The following is a 20,944-nucleotide window of genomic DNA, read 5'->3' on the forward strand; positions in this document are numbered from 1 at the left end:
TTCACAGAAAGGAGTTTCTCCATCCAGTCCACCCACTAAGTGGTCAGCAGAGGAAACCTGCATGCGGTGGGCCCTCAGTTCCCGAGGGTGTGCACACCCTTAATGAAGCTCCACCGATGTTTCTCCACCACCCCTGGGCAGGTACCTCTCTGTGCTGACAGCCTTATCTCACTCTCTGGTGCCCATCACCAAATGAAGTGGTGCTCATGGCAGAAAGGACTGGATTTGGGCAGTTCCTACCAAACCTAAGAAAACAATGTCTCAAGTTCTTTTTCCTTCAGAGGCATCAAAGGGCTGTTGGTGCTTTTGCACCCATCCTTAGGGGATGTGCTGAAGGCAGCCTGGGTTGCAGCAGGGGACAGCAGTCCTGAATTGGATTTAAATACCTTTTGATAAAAAGTTACAGAAGGTTTTTTTGATCCTTTATCCTGCTTTCTAGCTGGTAGAGATTCATTGCCATGCAAAGGCTGGCTCTTGGATCTTCACTCACAGTCTGCCCAGGCAAAACTTTTACTAAGCTGAAAGAAGCTGGAAATTTCCAGATCTCAGTGAATCCCTAATGTACGTTTTAGCACCTACAGAGAAAGTCTATATTTTACAGGAAAGAATGCACCTGAATTTGCAGTGTTTCCTCAGTGCAGGGGTTTATGAGCCAAAAAATGTGGCCAGGCATTTAACACAGCTCTTTATCTTCTGTTGAGCTCCCCAGCTGCCTTCAGGAGCAGCATCCCCCGTGCTGGCTGCACAGGGCCCAGATGTTTGCCAGATGATCAGTCCCTCTCTCCGCAGGAGCCTGCTTTGTAAGTTCTTTCAACACATTGCCAGACGGGGAGCAGATCCATCTTGCAGTTCGGGGATCTTCACGCTGAACACTGGTGGCTGATTCCAGGAGCAGCTGATTTATTTCACTCACACTGATAGTGATGAGCCAAAAGCTGGAAGATTTTGTGTTGGCTATTTCAGTCTGTGCTTATGCAAGCAGCCCCAGTACTCAAGACAACTGGAAGTCCTAAAGCAAAGTCTTCCTGGAGATTACTTTCTTGAAGGAAAATTTTGTGAAGCTCTTATAATGCAAATATTGTAACACACAGTACATCCTCAAAATTCAACTTTTCTTCTATGCCACAACCACAGGAGCTCAGGTCCATGCACAACCCACTGGAGTGGAGTTCTTTCTGGTGCATTTGCCTCCTCCTCACACTCTCGTGTCCACGGCATACATTTTGGCAGTAGCTGTTTGTGAGGACGGCAAGTGCACATTGGTTACAACTGTCCCAGCTGAGGAGTAGCCTTTCCTCAAGGAGTAAGCAGAGTGAAGCCTTCCAGAGCTGGTCTCTGTAAGGAGAGAAATAGGATCTACTAACAAGTGCTTGGCGACTTTCAGCTTGTAAAGCCTCGAAATACAGAGAAAGAAGCACTCAAATATATGATGTAATAACACATTTTATGTCTTACTTACACCTCAGCTCCCACCCAATGCCCTTGATGTGTTTTATAGTGCTGCTGAAATAGCACTATTCCCATTTTACAGCTAAGGATGCTGCAACTGGGGATGAGCAACCATCCTGGAGGACATACTGAAGGACATTTCTGATGCCACTTGCCTGTAGCAGGCCCTGAGCAACATCTCTGTCTCTTAGGTGCGTTTCAGCCCTAAAAGAGCTCCTCACCTCTGAAGAGGTACATGCAGCAGGTGAGCAGGGCCCCGGACAAGAAACAGCCAAGCGACCCCGCCATGCCGAGCCAGCAGGACCAGCCAAACTTGTACTGGATGCCCAGAAACACGTTGTGGAAGACCAGAGAGGAGCGTTCCACGTAGACGTCAATGGCGTACCACACCGAGCCAGTAATGCCTGGGAGACCTGCAGAACAGGAGGGAGGTGCCACACGGAGCTCCGAGAGAGGCCGCAGTGATCTCAAAGAGGCCACAAACACAAAATTTTGAGCTACAGCCTGCTCTCTTCTGGGGCAGACTTAAGGATGGGAAGAACTTCCTTGGACATGAGATTTTGGCCCCTGCTCTGTCTCAGCCCAGTCACTTTGGTTGATTTACCCTTGCTCTACTGATGTCAGCTTGAGCCCTTTCAGACAGCGTTTGTATCTCGTGGCCACAACCACCATTAGCTGCAGTTTGTAGCATGCAGAGTTTTGCATTAAAAGGCAGAAAGCTCCTCCTTTCTCAGCTTATCAGCTTGTTGTAAAGTTGCTTTGAGATTTTTATTTTCTAATCTCCTTTGACTTTCTGAACTTTAACTGTCGACTTTGGGAGGTACATGGAGGATGTTTAAAAGGACCTCCCAAAGTACTCCCAAAGAACCTTCCAAAGTACATGCACTCCCAGTAGCTGGGGTGAGTTGCATGTTAGATCTGCATATGCTAAAGTAGAGGTAGATGGTTAATATTGGCAAAAAGTCAAATGAAATGATCTGGTACCTAGTCAGCTGTCTGTTTATTTTTGTGTTTAAAAGCCTCCCACTGGCTGTAACAGCAAAGCACCTATGTCAGCCAGGTATTTATCACCTGGGAAGGAGAGCTGTGCTATTATCCTTTTATTACAAATCAGCTGCTGAGATCTGGGGCTAAGTGACTTGCCCAAGGTCACACAATCTGTGGCAGAGCAAGGAACCAAACCAGGGTGCCAGGGCATTTCTAGTCCTTCAGCAATTCTGCCTCTTTGCCCTATCAACAACATGTTCCTCACAGAAAACCAGCAGTGAATGGAAGTCAGTCAACACAGCAGCCAAGGCATCTGGCCAATAAATGAAATGAAAAGCAGATAAAGTCAACTATTTGCTGCTAGGGGCAGGTGGTGAATAGTGGAAGCTATATTGCACAAATAAAGCAAACAAACATCCTTCCCCTGTGTTTACCCTCTAAAAAAATCACCAACTCCTGTTGGGAAGGCTTTAAAGCTTCCTCCTTTTGCTAAAGGATGTTGTGCAGGGCTCAGTGGAGGAATACCTGCGATGAGCAAGGTAACTCCAGACACCAGGCAGATGCGCAGCTTGATGAGTGGCTCGTCTGGGAGGAATTTCACACAATCGAGTCCCAGGACAAGGAAGAGAAATCCAAATCCTGCCAGGATATCTGCTGTGATCATCATGGCTCGGGTCAGCACCAGCTTCACTGCAGGACAGAAGCAGATTTTTCTAGTGCATGAGGAATGGCCATGTGGGTGGGTAATGGGATCAGGGCCTGTGGGAATATTTTTTCCTGGAGTAAAGCTTTCTCCAGCTTCCCCTGGGAGTAATACCCAACTGAGAAAAGAAATATGGCTGCAATACATATGTACACCAAATTATCTGCTCTTTTTGTCTCCCTGTTCTTCACTCGGGTCTCCCCACTGCTCATGGAAATACCTTTATCTCTTACGTACCAGGGTGCTCAGCGAAGATGGAGTCGTACTCATCGCAAGTTTGGATCCCATCAAAAACATTTGTGACACATTCCCACCACAGGCCACGGCATTTTGTACTCACCTGCAGGTTAAGAAGAGTAAAAAAGACCATAAATTACTATATCCACCAACACAGCTGATGGGCAGCTAGGCTGCAGGTCCAGTTATGTCAATGGCTAGCTGGAGTTGTTTAGTATGAAGAACTAAAAAAGGGGCAGGATGGAGAGAAAGGGCAAGGTTTTCTGTGTCCCTGCTCATGATTTTAAATTAGAATGAAAGAGATTCAGGTGAGGCATTAGGGCACAAAACTACAATTTTGGGAAGGATAAAAATTCTGAAGAGAATTTCTGGAAGAAGCTGGGGGTGGCTGGTTGGAGGTAACTAAGAGCAGGTTTGCTGTCTCCTTGCCAGCTGCTTGCCCAGGCTGACCTGGCCAGGGCTGTGGACCAGACGACCCATGAGCTTGCCATCACACTCCCTTTCCACCACTTTCCTGTGGAGAAGGCTCATGAGGACGGAGCCGCTCGTGACTCACGGGGACAAGCCTCACACCAGGAGAGCTGGCCCCGGCGCAATACAGGAGTGTTTTGCTGCAGAGCAAGGGGTGAGCCCCTTCCCAGATGTTTCTGAAGGGCTGCCCCAAGTGACTCAGGTGCAAACACTGGCTGGAAAAGCAGGGGCAGCTGGTGCTGATCCTGGCCCTGGGGCTCCCGCTGCGCTGCTGTGCATGTGCCCGGCCACTCATCGCCAAGACATCCAGACTTTGCAGACCTTGCAGTACCATCATGGCTCATCCTTTCTGTCCTCCAAAGCCTTAGATAGCATTCCCAGCCCAGCCTTTCATAAATCGCTTTAATATGGGAGGCATTTTCATTACCAATGCAAATACGGCAACGAGCGCCTCTAAAACATTCCTGGGATTGCTCATACAAGGAGCGGAGATAATGTGGGTGCAGCTTTGGGCTCCAGCCTTCCCCCGCTGCTGCCAGGAGCACCCTGCTGCTGCTAGTGGAAAGAGAAATTTGGGGGGAATGGGTCTCACACAGGGGACAGGAACCACGCTGGTTTGGGTGACGTAACAAATTCATTTTTCCTATGCTTTGTAAATCACAAAGCAGATAATAACACATCTCAGCTGCTTAATAAAGTCTAATCCATGATGCATTGAAACCTGTAGGCAGCCACAGTACTTTCTTCAGAGTACAGGATACAAATTGTACAAGCTCTCTGTGATACTCCACGTTGGATTAAAGGTGTCTAAAAATGATTCACTATTTCAGGCTGGCAAAAAGTTGATATTCAAGTTTCAGTTAAAACAACCTACATGTTTTGTTTTGTGAAGATTAAAAATACTTACAATTTCTCAGAATTTGGGGGCAAGTTAAATGAAAAATATCACAAAATGATGAGCAACGTGGAAAAAAAAAAAAAAAAAAGCTGTTTTCATTGTTTCTTATTTTTCAAGAGAACAGTTTCACGTTAAACAATTTACATAGGTGTGAGCTTTTACTGTGGCCCTCAATACAGCTGCAGCCCCTCTTCAGTCTTAATTCATCAGCATTTGGGCTGTGCTTGAAATAACATATTTTTATTAAACTGCATTTTGTTCCACTTGTGTTTATACCATTTCACATTCATCTCAAATCTCCGTAGGCTTATTCGTACTACTCTATATTCAGCTACTACTCTCATGTACTTCCTCACTTGCTCACATTAGTATTGTTTTTTAAATCTTCCAGGCAGCACCCTCATCTAAATTATTTATAAAGAGACTAACAACATTCCAGGCTTTATTTGCTTCCAAGTAAGACAGAGGCAGGTCCTAGAGGTAAAAAATTCATCATGATCCAGCTTGTGAACCTACCCCTTTCCTAGACTGGAAAAAAAAAAAAAAAAAAAAAAAAAAAAAGTTTTTTTTCTTGGGATGTGCCACCTGTCACCTACTCTTGCTAGCACAGAAGATGGGCAAAAGCAAGGAACTCTGCAGCATGTGCACAGCCAGGGATAAAAGTTTCAATGTCTGATGCAGGAGTGATGGGAGCAGATGTTGGAGGGGGGAAGCTGTGGCCGGCCTGAGCCACAGATGAACTATTCCAGATTTTGTTATCACTTTCTTAACTTCCTTGGCCATCTCTTTCTCCACTCTGCTTTGTTTGTCCTTCCGGTTGTTAGTCTGCTCCTGAGCTAGCCTCGGGCATCTGCCTTTGGGCAGGCACACACATGGCACGTGGAAACTTGCTGCTGCAAACGGCAGGGTCAGGGCCACCCGGGGCCATCATGAGGACACGGCACTGACGCTGTCATCCCATGGCCAGAGACATGCACCATTTTGATAGCACCCCATCGCCTCTTTCTTCTTGTAGCATATCTGCTCCTGTTCCCCAGGCCCAGCCAAGGACTCCCCAGGGAGCTGCACATCCTGGCCAGAACTCCTCATCTCCCACTCTGATTATGAAACTCATCGCCACGACCTGCTTTCCCTAACACAAGTATGCATGTAAAACATAAACTGTGTAATGACTGTAATATTTATAATCATACCCTATGCACAATGTATAATTACTACTAAAATAATTCTAATATAAAAAATGACAGAACAAGCACACGCTTACCCTTCTGGGGAAAGCACAGAAGACAAACATGTGAGAGACGTTAGTCACAGTGTTTTACCCCACTGTAAAAGGTGCCAGCACACAGTGATGATGAGCCTAGCACGAGAGTGAACCAGGCAGCGTCTAACAGTGGTGGTGTTACTTTTAATCCATCCACAACAGGGAGGGACTGAGTGCACACAACAGTGCTCGTTGGGAAGCAGCTTATGGCTTTATCCAGCACAAACCATTGCAAAACCTGACCCAGGCTTGCCTTGATGCTCGCAGTGAGTGCAAGAGCTTGAGCCCCTGCATCTTGCTGGATCCTGAGTCCTGCAGTGGAGACAGATGCTGGAGGCCAAGGTCAAAGGCAAGGGGGATTTCCATGCAGGAGGATGGAGGTGCTTTCTCCTGAAGTCGAAAGTTGTCTGAATAACCCTTTTCCTAGCTGAAAAGAGGAGTTATTGTGCACTCCAGGCCTTTCTGGTCATGGAGAGTTCCCATATTGTGAGAGGCAATGAGTCATTAGGACCATTAGGGAGGTCATTTGGTCAGGTATTAAGGCTGGGGGCACTTTGCTCCAGTATTTAGTATTCACACTCAGAGCAGGAATGTGAGAGTGGTGGCTGCTAATAACCACACTGGGTGTTAATGGAGCACTTAGGGACAGCCCAGCACAGGTGCCTTTGTACCAAGAAGACAAGGTTACACAGCCTTGGGGTATCGGGCTGAGTTCTTTCCCGGACTGTCCTTATTCAAGATTGGGTATCCCTCCTCCGTTTTGCTTGGAAATGATGCCTCAATTTGGGATCCATTTGGCTTTTCTGAGCATACTGATATCTGATTCCAAATGATTCACAGCTTCCTGAAATTAATCTAAAATAACTCCCAAATTGGGATGATAAATTAAGAGCAATATCCCAGCCAGCACCAGTGGGTCCACACCCTTTTTCCTGCTGGGGTTCACTGGCAATTCCTCCCAAGTCAGCAGCCTTGAGCCTGTTATGCCCTTTCAACTGTGCTTCCTTCAAACTGCTGAACACTGCATTACCGTCACTGAATGCAGAGGAGCTCCACTGGTTTCCTGTGCTAGCCTGCAGATAGAAAGTTTCCTCATGATATATTCAGCCAAACTCACTGTCCTGGGAGGTGTTTCACCTTCTCAGCACAAAGCACACAGTTTTCCAGGGAGCAGTTTTTACACTGTGGCCCTGCAGCCCTTCAACATGCAGAAAATGCTGCCTGCTCGGGGAAGAAAACTGCAGTACCAAGTCCTGGAGAAATAGGGATGGTTTTGGGTCTGGAGTCTGGGGCATACTTTGCATGTACGTACCATCTTTCCCCTTTGTTTCTTGCAGTTTACTTTTGCCAAAACCTTTCTCTAACATGAAAGTGCTAATGTCTGCACAAGTTCAAGAAAATATTTTTGCTGGATCTGACAGCAATCCCCGTGGTCCCCATACATTTCTGCTATCCCTACAGATCAGTGGCTGTTAAGGAAAATGCTTGCGGAGCACAGATGTACATGTTGGACTTCTTCACCAAGAAGTCTGACCTATAGAACTAGAAACATCTCCAAAATATCTGTCCAGGCTGGAGATGCTGGGTAACGTGCTCCAGTTCATGCACATTTAAATCTGGAGCCTCTAGACTTTTCCTGAGAGCAGAGCCTGGCAGAGAGAATTACACAAAATGACCCCTTTTCCCCTGCTCTTGCCAGAGTCACTCATTTCATTTTCATCCACTTTCATCCAGCCCAACAGGTGAAACATAAATGAGAGTGGAGCAATGATGCCACGCTCCCTAGGACACATTTGATTTGGAGATCAGGTCCTCCAAAAGATCTTACCTCCAGGGAATCGTCAGCATTCACCATCCAGCAGTCTGTCCAGGTAGATACTATCAAAAACCCAGTAGAGAAAAAAGCAAAAAAACAGCCAGCATACTGGAGGAAAAACCTCATCCCAGAAGGCTGCAGCTCATCCAGCGGCATGAGAAAAACTGTGCCCGTGTCTTTTTTCTTAAAGCTGGAATAGAAGCAGAGCCTTCAAGTCCAGGTTGCCGCTGCCCCTTCCAGTGGCCATGAACATTGGGAACTCCTGACTTCTGCAAAAGCAGAGCTGCAGCAGGGACAGGAGGAGGGAGCCCACACCGAACGTGGAGCTGCTGCAGCCAATCAGCCCCGCACGGTTGGAGCTCTTGTCATGCCTGGCTGAAGGGGAACCGGGCTGTGCAGAAGTGACATACATGTAGCTGGAGTCCTGGGCCTCCAAGGGAAGGAAAAGGTATCACCGCAGGGGCTGGCAAAGTAGGGATTTTATAAAAGAATCAAAACTTGTTGCCCAGGGCAGAGGTTTTGAGCACTGCTAGGCATCACACACAAGAGCATCCATGTGCACACACGCATGCAACACATTAATATTTATTCCTCCACACTAGTTCATGCCTTAGTACTGAGAAACTATAGCATGTACAGGTGAAGATCCCAGGCTCTTTGGTTACCCTGTCGGGCTCCAGCAACCTGATCATCTAGTTCAATGCAGGAAGGGAAGGGAAAAAATAACAGTCGTGGGCCCTCAACACCAACACCAACAGCCACCAACAACCATCCCAGCTCAGATATGGAGCTCATTATTCTGCATTTAAGCCAAACCTACATACTTCTCATGTCCTGTTCATGGCCTTACTGCAGATCACACATGGGAATCTTGAACTTTTCAAGCTAGGCTGCAGGGCCACCTTCCGGGAAAACCAAGGGGGAAGAAGGTCTAGAAATTCCTTCTGCCCTGAAGGTCCATATGCACAGAACCATCACATACTCAATAATCTTTATTTTTGGAAAGAGAGGCTGTAAAAAACTGGAGATTTAGCAGGCAAGTCTTCAATGCAGGGCTGAGGAGCAGACTATTATTGCTCTGCTTGCAATCTGCTTTCCCAAACCAAGCGCGCCTGTCACCTCATCTGCTACCTGAAGATGGAGCCAGTTTGTACTTTTACAGAGCTGTTCAAAGCTTGCTTTCTCTTCTACGAGTTCCCTCCAAAAATAATAGCAACAAGTTTGTTGTTACGGTAGTATATAACCTGCAGAATTCCTCTCATAACCTCACAAGGCAGTTTTACTGTCAGAGTTAACTTTTTGCCTCGACCCCAGGATCACTCTGTGCTTCAGAAGATACGTGTCCTCAATACGTGCTTCTGGGAGACACACCAGATAAAGAACAAAATGCCCAAGTCAAAAAGGCAGGGTCTGTAGGGCTCTGTGCTGCTTTACCTTTCCTGCTCTGTTTTCTGATTCCATTCCTAGAAGCTGTCCACAAAGGAACTTTTCTTCCTTCTCTGCCAGATTCATGTCTTGATATGGTTGTGTGGATATAAAGTTTTCTGCTGATTTTTTTTTTTTGCTTCCAAGTGCCTATATAAGGCAAAAAAATACCACGATCTTCACTTTATAGCTTTCTATGACAAGGGCAAGCTTGTGTTTTCAACAGTTCTGACCCACAGGGACATGGCATTGGCCACACGGTCTCATAAAGGGTAATGACTTTCATTAGCCACATGTATATAGATTGCAGTGACATGAGACAGGTACTGACATATGCATAACCTTCCTGTACCTGCCTTCTTCTGTGTTAATTAACCTGTGGCTGCACCAGTTTTCAGAGTAAGTTATTGTAGCTAACTGTTATTAGAAGTAACTTAGAAAAAGTGGTGTGGTGAGTTCAGAAAAGACCTGGAAAATTGGAGTGAGCCTTCCCACAAACAGAACTAAATCCTTAGAGAGGACAAGTGCAGAGCTTGAGAGTAGCAGAGCTTGGACTAACTGAAGAATGTATTATGGCCATGTGTATCTCCCTACCTTCTCACTCTGTCCTGAACTCAGACACAAGCCTCCTTCAGAAATAAAATGAAATGAAATGAAATGAAATAAAACAAAACAAAACAAAACAAAACAAAATAAAATAAAAAATCTCATCTGGGGAGAATGGGCCATTTTTCCCAATACAAGCATGAGGTAGAAAGCAAAAAGCTCCCAGGAAAATACCAGGACTACACTACCAGCCAGAGTGGAGTTTCTAAGCTTTTGTCATGAGCCCATCACACTCAGTTCTTCTGACTTAGCACACCAGATGTCTGTGCCTTTCAGCCCAAGGAGCAAAATCCACAAAGAGCTGCAGGCAGTGTGTTCAGGTGCAGGGATGCCAGTGGCTTGCTCCATCTCTCCATAGCTCTGACAATGTCTTGTTTATTTTCCGCATGTCCAGTGATTGGCGTTGCTGTCCCAGCTCCATCATCTCTCCCTGTGTCCCCTTCCTGTAGGGCAGGGCATGTGAATGACCCTTCCTAGAGCAGGATGCCAGTGCTTCCCTGGCCATGAGTCACCAAAGGACATGAAGTGACCTCACACCAGATATTTGCATCTCACTCAGGGCTCAGGAACATCCTGGCTCTGGTGGCAGAGCAGGTCAAGATGCTCCAGTTTTCCCTGGTGTAAGAGTGCTCCAGAGCACACAATATTATGGTCTGTGATTTTTACCTGGCAGAGAGACCAGCACAATATCTGCTCCTTCATTAGGCTCATCTCTCTAAACAGTCCCATGGAAACTTCTGGAGTTATTAGAAAGAATGCAGTATTCTTATACAACAGAAATGGACAGGATAAATATATAATCTTTTTTATTTAAAACAAATCCACATCTTCATGAAGCAAAGTCTGTAGCGGTTTCTCTTTATACACTGCGTTCCTAGCTTAGCATGACAGATGTCCCGTCATCTTTGGAAATCAGCTCACTCAAAATACCCCAAGATGTCTCTGTATAGCCTAAAACCAGGCTAACATGATTCAGTATAGCTTTCAAATGGATCTGTAGGCTGCAGTATATACACAAACTGTATCTTTTTCTGTCAGCTAATCTAACATTTGCAGTATTTTGACACTAACAAAAGCATTGGGTTGTCCTAATATTTTTCAGAGCTTGGTTTGGTAGGGCTTTTAAACTGCATGGCATCAATGCAGCACAACTTCCCTAAGGCAACAGCCTTATCACCTGGTCTACATGCTCCTAGCAATGAGATGAGTGCACTCCAGGTTGATTGCTTTTATTACTCCATTAATACAAGGTGGTCTGTGCACCCTGTCAAAGGTAAGCCATTATGGTCTCATTTCTGTTATGGATGTACTTACAGAGAGTGATAGATATGACTGCCATGCTTGGGAGGATCACAGCTGGTTTTCAGCCGCATACCCACAAAATCATTCTTGCAACAACTCCGCAGTGAGGCTGCAGTCCCACGAGCAGGAAAAAGTGTGTCCTGCCTTTGCTGCCCTGTTATCTAACATGCAACGTAACAGAGGGCCTTGAGCAAGAGGGATGCTCCAATGCTGCCCATCAATACATGAAATACAGATCTAATTGCAAGCAAGCACACCATCAGTGGTGCAATGGTCATACTCGGGGCCAGGGACTTGTCAGACAGGCACAGCATGGGAGCCAGAGGTGATGGAGAGATCTGGGCAGTGTGTGTCAGCCGTAACATACCTGTCCTGCTGTGCTCATGTGGTCACAGAGCCCTGGGAGCCAGCTTGGAGTTAGCTGGGTAACCCCAAGGAGGGCAGTAAAATTTCTGAGCAACCTGCTGCTTTTCAAGCTGGCAAAATATAGGATTAAATGAAAGTAGGATGACAAATGCATTTTCTATTAGAGTTGGACTTAAAGGTAAGTAAAAACTGTGTGTGTGTTTGTGTGTGTACGAGTAATACGCATGTAGATAGGATGCCTGCATACACTCCTTTAAAACAGTATTTTCAGTTACTCCAATGCAACAAATAATAAAACAAGCATTTTAATATAGACTTTACAGGCTCTGATACACCTTGTAATCTCTCTTCAGTAAGATACATTTTCTTTTATAGCTGTATAGTAAGTCCACAGCTGACAAACACATGATCTCAGGGTTGTATTACTAACCCCATTTTAGAGCAGGGAAACTGAGGCGGTGACTAAGCAAGTGACTTAGATCGAGAGCGAGGAGTCACAGCCCCGCTCCTCCTGAAGCACGGTGGCTGCACTCTCTGCATGGGAGTGGTGAGATCCTTATCTGCCAAAACATGCATGACAGCAGCTCCGGGTTCCTGAAAGCAGCCACCGAGAACACACAGTGCCGGCGCTGCATACCAGGTTCGCGCAGGCGTGTATGGGCAGAGGAGCAGGGCAGTGGATCAGACACACCTTCTCTCGGCATGTCACTAGTTCCCGTGAATAGCCCTTGTCCCCAGGCACCCTGGGGGCTGTTGATGCCCTGTCACTTCCCTGTATCGTCGTCATCCTCTTCCAAGCACAGGTTTCCCAGTGTGAGTCTGAACTCTCCCGCACCCTGATGTAAAGGTGATAAAATGCAAGTGAAGTACAAGGTCCATGCCACTAATTGTAATCATATTGGAAGGACACAGAGAGTGGGGAACACATTTAGCTCTTTCCACAGTTTCAGAGAAAAGCCAAGGAAGAGAAGTCATTCCACAGAAGGAGTTTACATTGTGCTTGTTCTCCGGCTGCTGCTTCTCAGGAACAGGGCTCACGTTCGCGGCACCGAGGGGTGCTGTGTGCGTGCCTCTCGCCCCGCCGTGCTCCCTGCTGCAGCCCAGCCCCTCCGGTGACTCACTGCACAAGAAGCATCTGCTCCAGGCCACAGTACTCCCCTCTGCTCCTATTCAGCTGACCTTCTTATCAGATAATGATAAAAGACCCTCCAGCACACTCAATGAGGGGGGATAAAAGGGACTGCTCTGTTAGAAATGGCTTCAGGATGTTTGATCTGCTACAGAAAAGCAAGAAGGGCAAGAGTTAAGGCTTGGGAGAAAACGGTTGTGGCTGATTCACGGCCCATGAGCACAGGAAAGGTTTTAGAGCTGGCTGAGTGAGTGTGGGTCAGTGCCTGCTGACCTGCCTGGCACCGGTCCTCTGCTACCTGTTTTCTGTCCCCTTGTTTAACACCCAGCATGCCTGCTGTGCATCCAACACCGCCCAGAGTAAATGCAGGAGTCACCCCATCACAGTGGGCTCTGACGAGGGAGGAGAGCCACCTGAAGACACCCTGGGGACTCGCCTGCCCCCTCACCAGAGGCACTCTTTCCTTTCCCCTGTCAATCATCACCACAAGGTTTTGGTGCACCCTGGCAGCTCCTGGGCTGCGGATCAGAGCCAGAGCATCTTGTGCCCTGGCTCCAGTCCTGTCCCTGCACAGGAGGGAACAGGGCAGAAAAGCCCCTGCCTGTGCTGCTGAGCGGACAATTTGAGCAGAGCCCCTGGTGGTTCACACTCAGCCCATTACCCTCTGCCAGCACCTGGGTCCAGAGCCCTGCTGCAGGCTGTAGGGAGCAGAGAGGGCATGGAGGACAGGGAGGACAGGCTAATCCTCAGTGGAAATTCCCTGAGGAATGGGCACCACAGGGGCAGAGCTGTGCTTCCAGCCCTGGGATAGGAGATGGCAGTGGTGACTCCATCCTCTGGAGCTTGTCTTGGCCAAGGTATTTAGATAGGGAGTGGCTGCAGGGGCCTTCTCTCCTCTTCTATCTCCTGCCCTGGCCTCTCCTCTGCACTGGAGTCCCTCCATGCACTCAGAGAGGAGACCATTGTGTGCTCTTTCCTCTTTCTCGTATTCTGTCCCTGTTGTACCCCAGAGCTGGCTGTCCAGGTAGGGCTTGGTTCCCTTTCTCTTCTTTATTGCAGGTGTGCTGCCTCTCATCTAAGCTCTCCCAAGGCAGACTGCCCACTCCCTGCACCCTACATGCATCCCAAATAAATGAGGGCATTCACTTTTCTTTCCTATCAGGGACCTGGACCAACCTGCCCATTCACTGGGCATTGCTCCCATCCCTCTGTTGTCCTCCCAAGAGCCAGGGCTCCTCTCACTTCATGTGTCACACCTGGGAGCCCCGCCAGGCCCCTGCCTCCATAGGTCACACTGGCTGTCCCGCTGCTTCACACCCATCTCGTCTCATGTCAGCAGCAGTCCCCAGGCTACACTCTCAAGGTCCTTGTCCAGCAGCCTAGACAAGGTCCTTGTTTTCACTAAGGAACTGGTACAGGACACCAGCCACGAAGAGTTTCTCCGCCTTGCTTCTACTCGTGCTTTGTTCAGGACTTCGTCAATCGCACAGGCTGCAGGCCCCAAACTTCTGGTGTGCACAGGCCTTGGAAGGGATTTCGTGAACAAAGAGAGGCAAAGCTGTGAGGAACACACCTACAGCCTCTGGCCTGCAGCCAGGTAGCTGGGGCTTTCAACTCCCTCGAGGCACTGAAACATGACCCTAGGTTCCCAATGTGCACTCCCAGTCCTAACGACAGGGACAGCAGGACGGGTGAGTCACCAGCTCCAGGTGAGACGCTCCTTCCCTCCTCCTCCTCCTCGCACACCCGGGCACGCACATGCTGCTTCCCAGGCAGGTGTGTCTTGCACTTAGCGAATGATTTTCAAGTGTTTCATTCTCACGTAGGCACTAAAATAACCGTATACATTTAAAGATTTCTGCAGGTTTGACCCTGACCCCGCAGGAAAATCCAGCCGTGTGTGCCATAGCGGCAGCTGCTGAGTGCTTCAGAAATACCTGGCTCTGATTTCAGTGGGAGACTGAAGCATATTGAATGTCGGGGCTTACAAATCCCATCCTAATGTTCCACTCATTTTTTTTTGTAGAGGCAACAACCTGTTGGAGGACGGTTGTACAGGTTGAGCATAACTGTGAGGATGCTGAGCAATTGTTCACCAGTCCCAGCCTCTCATAAGATTTCCTACCACACAGTAATCTGCGTACCTTGAATCACTCCAATATCCAAACACATCCCAAATGTGTTACATCTGATGGATCCCCAGAGGAATTCACAGCAATATGTGCAATTGGTTGAGCTCAGAAATCCCAAGAGACCTGAAAACTCATGCCCTAGCCTTTACATTGCACATGAACAACTTGAACAGTCTGATCTACAACCTTGGCAGCAGTTCATGGCACAGCCTTTCTAGGAAGGGCCTTGTATTACTTTATCTTCCTAGCGTCAGTTATTTGACTTGTCATAAAGGCTGAGGAAGTGGAAAGAGGATGTGGTCCAGGCACAAAGAGGTGAGACATAGACATATATTGGGATGGGAATCTTTGAGCAATCTCTAAAATGCTGACTACAGCTTGGGCTTTTCCTTGACATGAAAGTTTCCCCGAAACCAGACTCACAGGTACTCTACTGGGTGAGCAACATAAATGGTGGTAACACTGGCTTCATGGTGAGGACTTTGTCTCCAACCTTGGCTTAACGGCCGTTCCTGCAGGGGCATTCAGATCTCTTTAGACATCTGAGTTAGGCATCTTCTCTGTCTCCTTCTGTCTGCTTGTTATACCTTTCTTCCACTCCAGTTCCTCCTTCTTCCTACATCTGATTTCAGGAAGAGCCACATGAGCAACAAGGAAAATTTTTCAGTGGTGATCCTGAAGGGGATCAGATTCTTCACATGCCAGTTTCAGGAAATTCATTCCATAGCTCAGCCATCAAGCTCATACATGAGCACAGGCATCACTGAGCCTCTGGTGGAGGCCTGGGGAGATATGGGTAGAAAGAGGGTCCCTGCTATAACTGGTTCCTGGTGGATCAGAACTGCGACCCGGCAGGCATCAGGAACATGGTAAGAGCAAGGAGGATGGCTGGATGCCAAGGGTTAGATCTTTACAGAGCCCATTCCCTGAAGGACCTGAGAGATGTTTTCTGAATTGCTCTTAGAAAATTCTTCTATGGATATGCAGGTACCAGGGATGAATTTTGTTTGGACCGTGGTGCACATCTCATGCACTCAAGCCCTGCGTATGACACTTGCAACGCATGGATCTGCCTCTCTCTCCCTCTCTGGGTCTCACTCACACAGGTTAATCCCCTCCCTTGCTCCAAGACTGCAACACCAGAAGTTGTTGTACTCTGCTTGGACCTTTTGGCACACATTTTCCCACTGAGAGGGAAAACTTTTATTGGTTGACCCTTCCAACAGTGCAAACTTTCCACCTGTCACTTACCTATTGAGACACTGGATGGTCCACCATACCTGTCCCACCATCTGATACCATGATAAGGGTTCCACACAATCTGAGAAAGGCATTTGTTGGTGATGTGGCATAGAGCTGCCTTCTATCAACAGCATGCAGAAGCCAATTTAATAAATCCCTGCTTTTTCCACCCTTACCTCTCTAGTACTGTGAAGCTCATCTTTTCCATGAATTTGGCATTGTCCAACATTTTTTTTTTTTTTTTTCCTCTGGCCTCTGGTACAGAACGTCCAGCAAAAGAACAATCCTAAAATAGAAAAATCCAAAGCAAAACAAATCCTACCGTACGGGTCAAATCTCTTGGCCTCCATGGGATAGGTTTCATGCCATGGAGTCTTTATCAGAGCTTCCAGTATCACTTTGGAAAACAACAGATGAGTGGTCGGGTGCAGGACCACATTTGTGTCTCAGCAGCTTGCTGCCCTGCACAGACAAGCCCTGCGAGCTGAGCACTGAGGGTAATGACAGACACGATGCAGCTTTATACATGCCAAAACCACTTGTTTACAGATGGGAATGATTTCAGTGTTTTGGGGCTTTCTGAAGAACATTCTCAGGCCTTGTGGTCATTTGTGGGCTGCTGATTCAGGAGAGGAGGAAAAACAACGGCAACAGGTGAAAACCAAGGAGACAGGGAACAGACACGATCCCATCCAGAGCCCTCACTGGAGGGTGGTTTGGAGGCGAAGCCAGCGATCAAACAGCCTCCAGCCTCCTGCAACCTCAGTACGTGGCATATAGGCACATTTTAACCAGAGCCAGATGAAATCAATCATGTGAAGAGCAAAGTGAAACTACTCCCAAAACTGCAGCTTTATTACAGACAGTGAGGAAACACAAATGTTTGAATGACTGCAAGGAGAGGGTTGATTATTAGCTTGGTTTATCTCTAGCAGATTAGAAATTCCAGGTCGTGTCTGCTGACCAAACACTGGGTGGTTTGAGCTGTTTCTGACCCTCAGAATTTGAAAAGGAATAATTCATGCAGCCCATTTCAAATCCAATTTTCACAATACATTCCCCCTGGGTAGTCAGTGTCGAAGAAGTGCAGCCAGTCCATCTGACTCTTCCTTCATCAACTGCATATTTTAATTCCAAAGAGGAAATCTGAGCTTTCCTACTGGAAATGGAAATTTCAACCTAGGTGTGCAGGGAAAAGCTCCAATTTTGGTGCTGGTTGCTATCCTGTTGCTTTTTAGGCAGTGAGTCATTTGGAGCTGGTCTTCTCCAACGACCTTCCTTAAAACTTTGTACTGAGTTTGCTGTCCTGCAATAGTGAGCAGCTGATGAAGGGTTAAGCTTGTGTGTGTGTGTGCTGCTGTGCTCTCCAGCCCTGCTAGCTGTGGTCTTTGGCTGCTCCAGCTGCCCCATGGTCGAACACGACGTCTGCCCCTCACTGCAGACTGGGTTGGACGCGTTCTCACACAATCCCTGACTAATCCCAGGGAAGGTTTGCAGCAGCCTCTGATCCTTCTGACATCTGGGGAAAGACAACACAGCAGTGCTGGCTGAAAAACAGTGCTTGGAACTAGGGTTCAGCAGGGTTGTTCCTCCTTGATGGATGGGTGGATGGGGGAGTGGTGGGGAGAGAGAGAAGAAAAAGCAGCCTGCAGACGTACAGCAAAGTATGCTGGAGGTTTTTCTAGGCAATGTGAACCCAAGCTAAATGCATGTGGTCCCACCAGTCTGTCTTTTTTTCCCCAGAAACTCGGGGACAACTAATGAAACAGGAAGTTCGGATTAAAAATAAACAAAGTGTTGGACTTTCCTGTGAAACATGGAGTTAATCTGTGAAACCCCTTGCTGCAGGATGCTGTAGAGGCCAGAAATTTCAAAAACTAAACAGCCAACTTTATAGAGAAAAAAATCCAGTGAGCACAGCTAAAATGAAAAGTACCAGCAATGGCTCAGGATACATTCAGGCATGGATCAAGGTGTGCTGCAGCACATATTGGAGAAGGGCCACTATGTGCTTGTGCTGTTCCCTGGCCCTGCCACTGGCTGTCACCAGACACAGCGGGCTGGCTGATGACTGGTCATTCCCACTTTCTGATCCAGATGTGGAGCTCATGACTTTGCTCTGAAACCTGGTCCGTGCAGCTGTGCCTGCTCTACACACCTGCAAGTCCTTCCCTGAGAAGTATCTTGCAAAAAAAAAAAGGAAACCAGGCTTCTCACCTGCAAGTCCTGGCAAGAGTTAAAGCTTGTTTTTGTGAGAAGAGGAAATGGGTATCATTAACTACCCACAGAGCACAAATCTCTGCTGAGCATGAATGCGAGGCTGCTCCTCTGCCTGACACCACCCAAGGGAAAAAAGCATGACCACAGCGTTAAGCATTTGCTCAGCGCAGAACAACACAGCATGTATGTAGCAGGAGGAAAATCTCTATGAACAACTGAGCAGTCTATCTACTGGCAGACTAAACCTTCACAGTTGGATCTCGGTATCTATCTCTATATATGCACTTCAGCATCTTCTCACTTGATGCTGCTTTTGTAAAGAATGAAGAATGAAGACTCACCTGTTTATCTAAGAACAGATCAGTCAGTAAGACTGTCAGTGCTGGAGTACCTCTCGCCTAGAGAATACAGAGGATATTGCATCATCTTGGATAAAACCAGGTATTTCAGCTGAGATTAAGGATGTGAAGGCATGGTATTTCCTTAGAAGCCAGGTAGAAAAAAATGGTGCTAGCATGTGAAAACTCTTAGGGACTTTCAGGGAAAAAAAAATAATCCTAGGCAGAGGAGGAAAGACAGTGACTATTAAGTAAAGAGGATGGAGGATGTATATTTTGCCCATTGAACCACTGCAGAAAATCACTTGAAGAAAAGAAAGAAAGGAGGTATATAATGTCTTAAACAAAAGAAGGAAGGCCAGGAGAGAAGACCTGATGATTTTAGCAATGCTGTAAAATTCTCAGCAAATTCCAGGGTGCTGAGAACACTGATGAGTGATGAAGGGGAAAAGCACAGTTTCAGGGCTTTATCTTGATCTGTAAATTCCTTGTGATGTCCACAGAAAGAGTTGCTGGGTTTTGAAATCTTTCATGAAATGTGACTAAGAAGTATCAACTTCAGATTGACCCTGGAAAGCAAAATGTAAATCAGGAGGCCAAGAGCACATGGCTATACCTCAGTACGGCCTTACGTCAGCTTTTTTTGACCCAACTCTGTCATGCGTTCACCCAGTAACACTGCCCAGTGCAGTACCAGTCGGGGAAGGAGGTGCAATGGGACTGATGCACAAACCCTCAGGCATCTACCCCATAGCCCCCCTCGCAGAGTAAGGCTTTCTTCAATCTAAGCTCCATGGCCTTCTGGAAGGGGAAAAAATGAGGATTCATGGTGTCCTACTGTATGTCCAAGCAGTCAGATTTGTGCTATGGACTGATTTGTTACAAACTGGCCCAGAGCAGCATGGTCAGAGTGCTACCTGACAAAGTCCATCCCTGTATGCGTACCACATGCATCTCCTCAAGCCCACGCTTGATGTCCCTCCTGGTACAAGTGCAGCCAGATTGTTTCCACCCAGGAATCCTCCCTTTGTGTTCCTAGAAGCTCCAGTAGAAATTCCAACTCCTTCCCCCACAAAACTTCCTACCAGCTGCTTGGAGCCTGTAGCTAAAGGTTCTTGACCTGCTAAAAGCATCTTGAACTTGGCCCCCTGTCCGGAGCTGCCCTCGTGCTGCAGGAGTCAGCAGGGAGGTGGCAGGATGGTCAGAAGAAGGGTGAGTCAGTTCAGGGCTGTGAAGCACCCAGGAACACTAAACACTCCTTTGCAGACGGACATTATCAGGCTGATATGACTACCCAGACATCAATGATCAAATCCAGACACTTCTAACCCTGCTGGCCTCAGATTAGCGTGGGTTTCTGCCATGCCTCTTCATCAGGCAAGGGGCTGCTTCTCCCAGGGAGCTGCTCCAAGAGCCAGCACCACCCAGGGTTTTCTGCTCCCTGTAGCAGATTTGATGAACGTGCAGAGTGATGCAGCTACTTTGTTCTCTCTTCTTTGCCAAAGAAAACTTTGCTGTTTCCCTCTTCTTCACTCCCAAACTTACAAAACCGGGGCCCACAGAGACCCAGAAAAACACCATTCCTTCAGCTACAGAATCATAGCAGCCTAATTCCTTTGCAAGTGAAAAACGACAGGACTGGAAAAGTTTGCTACCGAGTAACGAGGCTCGATTTCATCACAGCAGTGCTGCTGCTGCGCGGAAGCCGGGGACCGGCAGCTGCAAGTGCTTTGAGAGCAAGCCAGCCGGGCTTTGTCCCTGCCCGGTGCGGTCAGATTGCAGTAGCTTTCCTCCCCTTTGACCCCCCCATCGTTGCGCAGTACTGGTCAGGTAATCACGAGCCTGTTTGTTTGTCTGTTTGCAAACCCCAGGAAGCAGCTCCAGCAAAATCTCCTAAGTCATCAGAACGCACTAAACCACGGTGTCAAAACAATACAGCCCCATCCCCACCTCCAGCAGGACCTTTATCAGTAATTATCACCTGTTTATTTCACAGCCCCGAATTACAGCAGGTCCAGGCTGAACGGGCCCTCCGTCCAGTCCCGGGTTAAAGGCAGGCAGCACCACCCAGCCCCGCCATGTGCTCCTCTCCGAAGGAGACACTATTTCCTCACCCCACCTGTTCTCAGTACGGATTCAAATACTCATGTAGGAGAAAGGGAAACTATAGCAGCCAGACAAATACATGCTTGAGAAAGAGGACACTCCTTCCTGGTCAGTAATCCCCTTGTTCAATAAACCTTTTTAAGTCACTGGGCTCACCGAGGCGTTTAAAAAGTGAATTTTCTGCTTTAGGAGAGACCCAGTAATGCCAAGAGGCGCAGCACATGGTCTCTACTAAGATGGCAGATCCCAAATT

The 20,944-nt window shown here is 47.5% G+C and overlaps 1 protein-coding gene across 2 annotated transcripts; it reads right to left on the reverse strand.

Moving 5' to 3' along the window:
- Nucleotides 1–1,124: 1,124 nt before the first annotated feature.
- CLDN16 (claudin 16) lies at nt 1,125–17,310 on the reverse strand. 2 transcript variants are annotated; one of them, XM_035334980.1, is made up of 5 exons: nt 16,350–17,310; nt 3,377–3,479; nt 2,962–3,126; nt 1,671–1,862; nt 1,125–1,335 (listed from the first exon to the last, which is right to left on the reverse strand). In XM_035334980.1, the coding sequence occupies exons 1-5, from the start codon at nt 16,389–16,391 to the stop codon at nt 1,196–1,198; spliced, it is 642 nt and encodes a 213-aa protein (XP_035190871.1). In that variant the 5' UTR covers nt 16,392–17,310; the 3' UTR covers nt 1,125–1,195. The 2 variants fall into 2 exon arrangements, with proteins under 2 accessions (XP_035190871.1, XP_035190870.1); XM_035334979.1 differs by lacking the exon at nt 16,350–17,310 and adding an exon at nt 7,838–8,162.
- Nucleotides 17,311–20,944: the final 3,634 nt, after the last annotated feature.

The sequence above is a fragment of the Oxyura jamaicensis genome, chromosome 9 (assembly GCF_011077185.1).
Source record: "Oxyura jamaicensis isolate SHBP4307 breed ruddy duck chromosome 9, BPBGC_Ojam_1.0, whole genome shotgun sequence".
Classification (NCBI taxonomy): Eukaryota; Metazoa; Chordata; class Aves; order Anseriformes; family Anatidae; genus Oxyura; species Oxyura jamaicensis.

Coding starts and splice junctions, on each gene's coding strand:
- CLDN16 (XM_035334979.1), bottom strand. CDS start 7,981: ATGCCGCTGGATGAGCTGCAGCCTTCTGGGATGAGGTTTTTCCTCCAG. Junction 3,480..7,837: donor ATGCTGACGATTCCCTGGAG/GTAAGATCTTTT, acceptor CTTAACCTGCAG/GTGAGTACAAAATGCCGTGG. Junction 3,127..3,376: donor CATCTTCGCTGAGCACCCTG/GTACGTAAGAGA, acceptor TCTGTCCTGCAG/TGAAGCTGGTGCTGACCCGA.